The sequence below is a fragment of the Octodon degus genome, unplaced genomic scaffold, assembly GCF_000260255.1.
Source record: "Octodon degus isolate 3935 unplaced genomic scaffold, OctDeg1.0 scaffold00201, whole genome shotgun sequence".
NCBI lineage: Eukaryota > Metazoa > Chordata > Mammalia > Rodentia > Octodontidae > Octodon > Octodon degus.
The window spans coordinates 2,553,196-2,563,935 of NW_004524777.1; the positions used below are offsets into that span (position 1 = coordinate 2,553,196).

At 36.3% G+C, this 10,740-nt stretch overlaps 1 protein-coding gene across 5 annotated transcripts in view; it reads right to left on the reverse strand.

Moving 5' to 3' along the window:
- Ophn1 (oligophrenin 1) overlaps positions 1 to 10,740 on the reverse strand; it is a 477,586-nt gene that overhangs the window by 300,987 nt on the left and 165,859 nt on the right. For all 5 annotated transcript variants that reach the window (XM_023704707.1, XM_023704709.1, XM_023704708.1 and 2 more), the window contains exons 4-5: positions 5,791 to 5,852; positions 3,852 to 3,923 (exon numbers count right to left, since the gene is read on the reverse strand). In XM_023704707.1, the coding sequence (XP_023560475.1) occupies positions 3,852 to 3,923; positions 5,791 to 5,852 (134 nt within the window). The remainder of the gene's footprint in view (positions 1 to 3,851; positions 3,924 to 5,790; positions 5,853 to 10,740) is intronic.

Sequence of the window (10,740 nt, forward strand, 5' to 3'; positions counted from 1 at the left end):
GGGAAGGGAGGGGAGGGGAAAGGAAAAGCAAGAAGCTAGCTGAAGCTTTCATGGCCTTTTGCTAGGGATAGAGTTTGAGGGGGATGTCTAGAAATACCTGAGGAACTGATTGAGGTCTTCCCTGAGGAGGCAGGAAAAGTGAAAGGAAATTGTACCCTGGGCTGAGATGGAGAAGGGCAAGGTGGTCTCTGGGAAGATAAGCTGTTGTTTTAAAGGCTTCAGCCATATTAGATGACCACCATAATAATTTAGCAATTCATACTAGGGCCACAATCTATTGATAGCTACAACCCTATGTTACTGTTGAGCACTTTAAATATGGCTGGCAGTAAGAAGGGAAAACTGTGCAAGAGAAATTATTCTTTTTAAAATCATGCTTTTGAAACTGCCTAGCTCTGTAACTGCTTCATGGCTTTGTAATTTCTGTCATGACCCATGTAATCACAATAGTGTAACCAAACATACAAAATGCCTGATTGTGCCACTGTGCCAACCCTCATAAACTGATGATCTAGCCTTTTAACCAACGACCTCAACTTGCGAGCTAACAAGAACTGCCAGGTAGCTCTTCCTCATCTTTGCACCTCCTCTTTGGGCATCATATAAAAGCCCTACACCAACAGACATCGGGGCCTGATATTCTGGGAATGATCCGGATCAGTGCCCATCAATGAAAATAAGTCTGCCTCCAAATTCTGGGTGTCATTTTGGTATTTCTGCTTGCTGTTGAATCAAGGCTCAGGAATTGAGCTGTTAATTTTATCTGAATAGCTAATGGATTCCATAATGAATGGCACACATCTAGACAGCACAGCTTAATAGAAGAATCTGGGATCTAAAGCTTCAAAAAACAAAAACTAAATCCAGAACACTGTCACTAGCTACATATGTTTAGCCGTGTTATTTATCCATACATGCGTGCTCATGTACAAGCTTCAATCACATTGTTTGTGAAATGTGGGACTAACAGAAATCCCTACAGTTTCTCGATGAGGGAAATGTGGGACACCTAGCCAAGTACTCAGCACATAACAGGTGGAACATCTAGCCAAGTACTCAGCACATAACAGGTACCTGCTAAATAAAAGGTATTATCACTAAGCTCCTCATTTTCCACACAGAGTAACTGAAATTTTAAAAGGGGGAGTACTTGATTCACAGTTACAGAGCTGTGTACAGAACTGGAAGCCAGTTCCAGATTTTTCTCATGGTTTTTCATAATTGTTTTTCTTATGAAGAGTAGCCATTCCCTTTGTCTTGCTCAGTTTGGGCTACTATAACAGACTAGGGATTAAACAATACAAAATTATTTCTCATACTTTTCAAGGCTGGGATTCAAAGATCAATGCACAAGACTAGTATCTAGTGAAAGCCTTCTTGTTTTGCAGATGGCCATCTGCTTGTTGTGTCCTTATATGGCCAACAGATAATAAACTCTCTCTCATGTGTCTTCTTGTAAGAGTACTAAGGCCATTCATGAGGACTCCACCATCATGACCCAATCATCTCCCAGAGTTTTTACCTCCTAATAGCCATCATATTGGAGGTGAGGTTTTCAAAATATAAATTTAGGCAGGTACAATATAAATTTAGTTCCCAAAACTCATTTTCTCATTGCAAAATACAATTATCCTGTCCCAACAACCTCAAAAGTCTTAATTCATTCTATGAATTTAAAAGGTAAAAGTCTAAAGTGTCATCTAAGTAGCACTTAAATCAGTGGTCAATGCTGGATGCTTAATGTATATTCATCCTGAAGCGACTCTCATCTCCAGCTGCAAAGCTGTAACTCCTAACAAGCACTGTCACTCCTCCATCTCCATAGGTTGGCCCTCCCCACTCATGATGCTGTTCTCTATGGACAATGGGAAGGAATTTCTTCACAATGCTCTGCTGCAGTGGCCCATCCCATGGAGCACTGCACAGGACATCCTTACCATCTACCACTGACCTACCCTTTGGAGCCCAGGAGGAGTTGCCCTCCTCCCATGGACTGTGACAGGAGTGGCACATATGATGTTATGAATCACATTTGGGCTGCTTTTCCTTTTCTTAAAGAACAGTATAGGTTCAGAGACTTCATCTATTTTTCTCTGTTTCCTTTAGTCTCAAATGGCAGTGTTTCTGCTAGTATAAATCAATCTCTAGATAGGCTTCAGTTAAGATGGCTGAAGAGACCCTTGATTTGTACCTATACTAATCATCAAACGATCACTTAACTGTACCCTTTGGGCTCTCTTCATAATCTTTTTCATTCTTTAAAATATGAAGACTAAGAACTTTATAACTATTTAAGTTCTGGTTCATATTTGTATAATTCTTTCTCCTTGAGTTTTATTAAAAGCAGAAAAGAGAGAGCAAACTATCTCTTCAATATTTTATTTAGAAATGTCCTGAGCTGAAAAGCAAATGCCAATGAACATCTTCATAAACTAGAACACAAATATAATTCAACCAAGGTCATTAGCATTTTATACTAAGAATTTTCTTTTCAATTGTTCTCAATATTCCTCATTTCCATTCAAGACCTAATCAAAATCCCCTTTAATTTCCACACTTCTGCTAACATTTTGTAAATGGCTGATTGTATGCTCTAAGAAAATGGGAACTTTCTCTGTTACTCTCTTTTCTGATCCTTTACCAGATTTAAGTCTCTTCAAAGCAATGTGAGCTTGTTATGGCATGCACCTCTAATCTCTTCTATTTTTTCTCTCTCTCTTTTTTTTTCTAATCTCTTCCAGACTCTACCAATCATCCAATTCTACCGGTGCTTTCACATCTTTAGACGTAGTCATGTGCCACATAAATGATAATTTAGTCAACTATAATGGAGCTGAAAACATTACACATGTGTTTTGTGCTGATACTGGTGTAAACAACATACTGTGTACTGAAAAAAATACAGCACATACAATTAGGTACAATATCTAATGCTAAACAATGTAAACTATAATAATAATAAATGATTATATTACTAGTTTATATATTTACTTTTTACCATTATTTTACAGTGTACTACATACTAAAAAATGTGTACTGTATGCTTTGTTACTCTGGCAGCAGCCTTATAGGCCTCATGTTTATTGTATTTCTTCATTGCATCTAAGGGCCATGTTGAGGGATGGACATAGAACATCCAGACTTGTGTACATACTCTATATTGTTCACACAATGACAAAAATCATCTAAAGAGACATTAATCAGTACTAATTATTGTGTTAACTATTAATCAATTTTTCAGTATCATTAATTACTTTGTTAAGTGACACATGACCATGTCTATTATAGCAGCTTCCTAACTGTACCAATTTCATTAAGACACTGGCTCATGTAAGAATGGAAGCAAAACATTCATGATTGGCCATCTAGAAGCTAGAGACCCAAGATGGATGCTGTTGGTATAATTTGAAGCCCTGAGAGCCATTGCTATATATTCCGACCTGGGTATGAAGGACTAAGCACAAGGATACTAAGTGCAGCAGAAGACAGACATGGTCAGGTATCAGTCAGGTAGTCAAGTATGCCATGGTCTGGGAGTTAATTCAACCTTCCTCTATCATTTTGCTCTATTCAAGCCCTCAATAGTTCAAATGATGCCCACTCAACATTGTTTAGAGTAGTTCTTCATTCTGCACAGCAATTCAAATGTTAATCTCTTCTGCAAACAACCTCACAGACACAACCAGAAATGTTTAACCATCTATATAGGCATATTATGGCCCCATAAATGAAACAAAATTAACCATCATATCCTTATAGGGTAAAATAGTAGTCCAATTCACTGTACATTGCTATTAAAAGTTACACACACACACACACACACACACACGCATATTTATATGAAAATGTACCTTTGTGAAACCTATTTGCTCCTTTCGGAAATTTTCCAAGGGTTTGATCAGCAAATCACTAGCATTTTGGACCTGGAATAAAAGAAAAATATACACCAAAAAACTTTTAGGTTAACAAAATTCAGATATAAGTTCAGATGAATAGGTACTTGTGAGAAGAAGTACAAATGGCAGAAAAATATATGGAATAACCAAATAAATGCAAATTAAAATACCACTGAGATTCATCTCACCCCAGAAAGAACTGCTATTATCAAGAAAACAACTAATAACAAATAGTGGCAGGGTTGTGGGAAGGAATGAACCCTTCACTGTTGCTGGAAGTGTAGACTGGTGCAACACTGTGTAAATCAGTGTGGAGATTCCTCTAAAACTAGGATTAGAGTGACATTTGACTCAGGTATTCTCCTTCTTCTTCTGGGTATTTTCCAGAAAGAATTAAAAGCATCACACCACAGTGATATATATATATATATGCATTCATGTTTATAGCTTGATCTTGAAAGGAACCCAAATGCCTATCAAGCAATGAATGGACAAAAAAAGATATGCTTTAATAATAGGGTATTACTCAGCCATAAAGAATAATAAAATTGAAACATTTACTACTAAATGGATAGACCTTTAAGCCATAATCATAAGTGAAATAAATCAGACACTAGGAATTCAATCAGTAACAAATGCTGGTATCACTGGTGAAAAAGGAACCCTTCTTCACTGTTGGCAATCAGTATGGAGATTTCTTAAAGAAATGAAATTAGAAACTCCACATGACACAGCCATACCCCTGCTAGGTATCTTCCCCAAAGAGTTCAAGACATCCTACTACAATGACACATGCATAACTATATTTATAGGAGCACAATTTATAATAGCTAAATCCTAGAAATAGACTGTATATCTGTCAGCAGATGATTGGATAAAGAAAATGTGGCATCTGTATATAATGGAACACTACTCTGACATAAAAATGACAGATTAGAAACATTTGTAGGAAAATGGAAGCACCTGGATAATATAGGTGCTTAGTGAAATAAACCAGACACACAGCCTTCAATACCACATGGTATCTTGAGCATAGTACAAACAGGGAGAATAATAAAAGATGGACAGAAGAGGACCAAGGGATGGATCTCTTGCAATACAGAAGTGGTCCAAGGGAAGGAGTTTGAGAAATAAGGAAGGGAAGGGGAAACAAGTAGAATAAAGATATGCCATGTACAAAAACCTGATAACCCAATGAATGTAAACATTATATGCTATAACATGAGCTAAGATTACTAATATCAACAAGAATGAAAAAGGGGATAAGGGAAACTCAAGAGGATGGGGTGAGAGAAAGAGGATTAAAAAAAAAAACCAAGCTATGATATATACACTTAATCATGCACTATAATGACTGTAAACTGCAAATATATGCTAATAAAAGAAAAAATTAAAAATAAAAACACTGAAAACTACAACTTTTGAGAACATGTTCAAAAGTCCAGATTAAGGTCCTCTGAAGTTCTTTCTCATTGAAACGAATAGGAATGGAATGTCCACATTAATTTCCTTCTACCTAATGCCAAATTCTCAGGTTAGGAGTTTGAAATGCAATAATTAGATACTAGTTAACCTGCCACTTTTTTATTTTTGTTGTCTTTTTACTATAGAACCCAGGGCACTAAGCTCATTTTTGTTTTTTTATTTTGAGACAGGGTCTCTCTAAATTGCTAAATGGATTGAACTGCTCTCAAACTTGGGATCATTCTGCCTTAGTATTCCAGAGTGCTGTGACTACAGGCATGTGACACCTTGCCTGGTTTAACTTTTTACAGCACCACAAAGCCATGAGACAGAAGCTGAAAATGGCAGATCAGTCCAGCACATGAAGACAAAACTGAAATCTTCAATATGAAATATGAGCTCCGCTCCACACCTAGTATAAGAGACTTACCATCATCATCCTCTCATTTTCTACTTCATTGAGCAACTCGGCAAACTCCTTGAAGGATTCAGCTGGTAGGACAGAACAAAAGATAAAAACAATTAACCATGGGCCTTGTTAGAGAAGTGGGCAACGATCTGTCCAACATGAAGTACAAGCTGGGGAGGCTGAAATAGGAGGATCACTACGAGTCCAAATACACAAAAATATGTGTTAGTTCTTTACATCATTGAGTCTAAAGCAGTTGTTCTCACTCACTATCACTTGCAGAATTTAAAAAATACCAATGCAATACCCTTCTGCAGACCATTTAAATCCATATTCAGCTCTAAAGAAAAACACTCAGCTGGTTTTTTGTACTCACACAAAATTTCTTATATCAAATGTGCAGGCATTTCCCTAAAATTAAGCACATCTCCAATTTTTTCAGAAACCAAATGGTCCAAAAATTCAACTGTGATAGTAACACCTCAGGATCAGTACAGGCTCCACAGGTACAAGGCTCAGTGCCACAATATTAAGCCCAACTTATGATGTCAGTCCTAAATCCTGGATTTGACCTATACTTAATAACCAAATTAAAGGCTTACTTAGGTACCTGATGAAAGGTCTGGAGGACTACATAAAGGCACATTGTCCAAATGAACAGTATATGTGATATTAGATGATAAGGATTCTAGTTTAGAAGACAACATAGAATAGGCATAAATCTTAGTGAGAAGATTTAGGTCCGGATTTGTAACCACATTTATCACTTTCCTGCTGCGTGACTCTGGATAAATGAGGGAACCCTCTGTGTAACTACAGACTCATTTGGCTTTCCATCCTAAAATATTGCTGGCATTATTTTATAATGTTCTATTGTTTTGATGAAAATGAAGATGCCCCTTTTTGTCTTTTTGAATGATCTTTAACTTTCTATATAAGAAAACAGGAATAAAACTTTTGAAAATGATTAAAAAATGATAGAACCCTTCAAGCTTCAGCTACTTCACTGGTTAAACAGACATGATCATCGCCACCTAAGAGTGCTGTGATAAGAACTAAAGACAATAAATATAGAGTGTCAATACTCTACAGATAATAAACATTGCTTTTCTCCCACTTCTCAACATTCTACCCTTTGACAGGCAATGTCCAAAAAGTTGGCCCTTTTTTCCTACCATCTCTCCTTTCACTCTTCCTTATAGTTTAGGTTTCTCATTTACACAAAATGATGTGATACTTAAGTTGGTGTGTATCTCATGGAATATGCTTTTGGTTTCATATATAAGAAACTATTTTCAAGTCAAGGTTATGAAATTGTACATCTGTATATTTTTATAAGACATTTCTAGTTTCAGCTCTTTAAGTTCCTTCATCCATTTTGAGTAAACTTTTTATATGGTGTGAGGTAGAAATCCAAATGAGCCAGTCTGTGGAAACAAGTATAAGTGACTGGAAAGTGAACTTTAAAAATGATAAGCGGGCCGGGGAGATGGCTCAGTGAAATAAGCGCTTCCCTGGCAAGCGCAAGGGCCTGAGTTCAATCCCCGGTTCCGCAAAAAAAAAAAAAAAAAAAGCAATGTGTCCAAAGTCATATGAACAGGAAATGACCATCTAAAACCCAAATCTGGGTTCATTCAACTCCAGTACTTCAATAAATACATTATTTTTATCACCCAGATGATCCTTTAAGTATGTTTCACATTGTTTATTATGATTTTAGTAGTTTCCCTCTAATATAGAAATTAAATGGATTAATTAGGATTTGATTATCTGAAAATGCTACTTCTCTTTGCTGCAACGTAAAATAACAGTACCTTAAACACAACAGACTTTTCTTTCCTCAGGCTGAGTTCGGCACAGTGTCTCTACAGTCATCAAGGACACGAGCCAATTCTCTCCTCCTGTTCTGTATGCCTCCTTATAGTATAGTATTTTACTCTGCTGTCCCAAGATGGTCACAGGACATTTACATTCTGACTAGCAGAAAGGAAGAAACAAAATAGGCACACATTTTCCATTTGAGAATATTTCTTGGAAGCTGCACAGGACTGTTTCTAATTCCTGTTGGATTAAACTGATCACAAAGTAACCTCTACATGAAGTAGAGGCTGAGAATTAGTCTTTATTTCAGACAGCCATATACTAGCAAAAAATCAATGCTTCTGTTACTAAAGAAAAAGAGAGTGAATTCTGAGGAATCAATAGCAATGTCTACCACAGCAATCTCGAAGGTTGTTTCCATATAAAGCCCTAAGGTGCTTTTGATCTTTTGCTAGATTTTTTGTGAAATAGTCCACGATTTGATGTCTTTACCAAGACTTGAATACTTTTATGTAGAGAAGTTAACTTTAGGTAACACATGGAAAAATAATAAAGGCATTGATAACAGTCAGAAGAATCACTAAAGCTTTTCTTTAAAAATTTTTGTAACTTGATATGCATCTATGAAGATAAATATATTGTCTGTCACTAGAGGTTTACAAGTTAAAATGGTACCAATATATCGTCTTCTGTTATGGTAGCTGATACTAGTCAAAAATATTCAAAATAAATTAGAGCTTATATTTGCTGTAATACTTTTGCACATTTTAGTTCTAAAAAATCTTTTCGATATACTTTGAGGGTTTATCTCAGTTACTTTGACCCGCTGCTGGGTCAAAATACCTGATACCCAAAATCAAGGACGGAAAGGTTTATTGGGCTCACAGTTTCGGAAGGTTTCAGTCCACACTCAGCTGGCTCCAAAGTACAGTGGCAAGTGTTAGATAAATGGCAAACAGCAAAGGGAGGAGGAGCAGCAGCTGTGGCAGCTAACAAGCCTCTCTCCCTTCCCTCTATAGTATGCAGATTATTCATCCCAGGGCGGGTGTAGCACTCACACCCATAATCCCAGAATTGGATGAAGAATTAATCATGAGTTCTAGAATCTGCCCCCAATGATTGCCTGAGGCTTTGGCGGGACAACTAGACACAAACCAGAACAGGCTTGTATACTTATTTTTCCAGAAATGTGAACATAAGTGAAAGTGGGGGCTATAATGGGAAAAGAAATGTTCCAAACAGCATTTTTATACTTTTCACAGAAGTTTGACATTTATTTTTTGAAACTGATTCCTTTTTACAAAGGAAATTTTTTTGCCTTTTTGTCATTTTAACAAATCTTGATATTTTGGTTTATTATTTTAACCTCCTAGCCCTATGACAAGTATCAAATGATTCTGTTTATTCTGTTAGGTTGTGGGAGGTCAGACATGACATTCTAGTATTGGATTCTAGGAAAAGATTGTAATGGTAGCCAGATATCTTTCAAATTTCTATAAACTTCAATTTGCAAATAACTCTAAGTACAATATCTCCATGTTCACTAGGCAGAATACAGAAATTACCACACAGTCATTGAAATAAACTAAACTAAGATGTAATGTGGATAAATAAAAGTCATCTGCAAATTCTTCTTTCTCCTGGAACAGAACAAAACCTGTTACTGTACTAAAATCAGAAAACTCAAGTTTTCCCTTTGGCTTTTGTACTTCACTGCAGACCTCATAGTGCTTTAATAATCTATTTCTACTGACTGTCTTCTAAGAAGGAGTACTTATATTTAAATATCAGAATGAACCTACATGACAACTTCTAAAGTCTAATATATTTCAGTTTGAAAATAAAATGAAGACATACATAGAACATAAGAGGTAAGCTCTAAGATTATATTAATATCTTCCTGTGTGAATAGCAAATAAAATTAATAAAAAACCTGCACATAACCAAAAGATTATTTTAAAAAGTACAAATAGGGCCGGGGAGATGGCTCAGTGGAATAAGCGCTTCCCTGGCAAGCGCAAGGGCCTGAGTTCAATTCCCAGTTCACAAAAAAAAGTACAAATAAAAATTCACAAAAACAACACACAAAAGAAATGGTCATGTTTACTAGTAATAAAAGGGATGCAAATTAAATCAATGAGATAATGTATATTTCTTCAAGTGAACAGATAAGAAAGTGGAAATTATCTTCTCCCACTGAAATTACACACCTCTGTTCTTGGCTGGTAGATATCATGCTTTATTTTTCTTTTAATTTTTTCAATCATTTATTTATTTATTCATTTATTTGATACACAGTCTCATTACTCAGCTCAGACTCAGTGATCCTCCTGTCTCAGCCTCCACAGTTCTGGGATTATAGGCTTGCACCACCACAACTGGTTTCAGTGGCCTGTTCGGCAAGGATCCGGCATGGCATGCAGTACTGGAAAATGAACCCATATCCTTGCATTTGCCAAGCAGGTGCTTAGATCACCAAGTTATCTTCCCAGCCCAGTGTCACATTTTAGTTAGCACAACTGGAAAAGTATTACAATTCTTCACACCATAGTAATTCTATTTCTGGGTATTATACAATAAATAAAAGGATGGTGTATGAATCTGTTTCTTAAAAATTTCCTTTGAGATGTAGTTTGCAAAAGAAACATAAACTTGTTTTACTAAATGCTATTCCTGTGGTACAATGAAAACATAAATGAACAGTGCTTACATGTAAACAGCTACTAGAAAAAATATATTATGTAACAAAGTGGAAAATTATGTATAAATTATATGTAAAAGATCATCTAACTTGTACTCTGAAAACATACTTGGAAAAAGTAACACCAAAATGTTAATGCAAATTACCTTAGAGACTGAGGTGTTAGATATTCTTTTTTCTAAAAAGTCACAGGACTATCCTGCTACAATGCTGTATAGGCTTAGATTTTTACACTCCTGTGTAAAACTATGTAATTGTTTATTCCTATTTTTTAATTTTTTAATTCTTTAATATTTTTTCTTCACAGGGGCTGGAGAGATGGCTCAGTGGTCTAAAGCACCTACTTGAAACAAGCTTGGCAAAGCACAGGGACCACGGTTCAATCCCCCAGCACCACATGCCAGCCAGCCCCGCCCCCTGGTGGGCTGAGCTGGCCACACACACACACA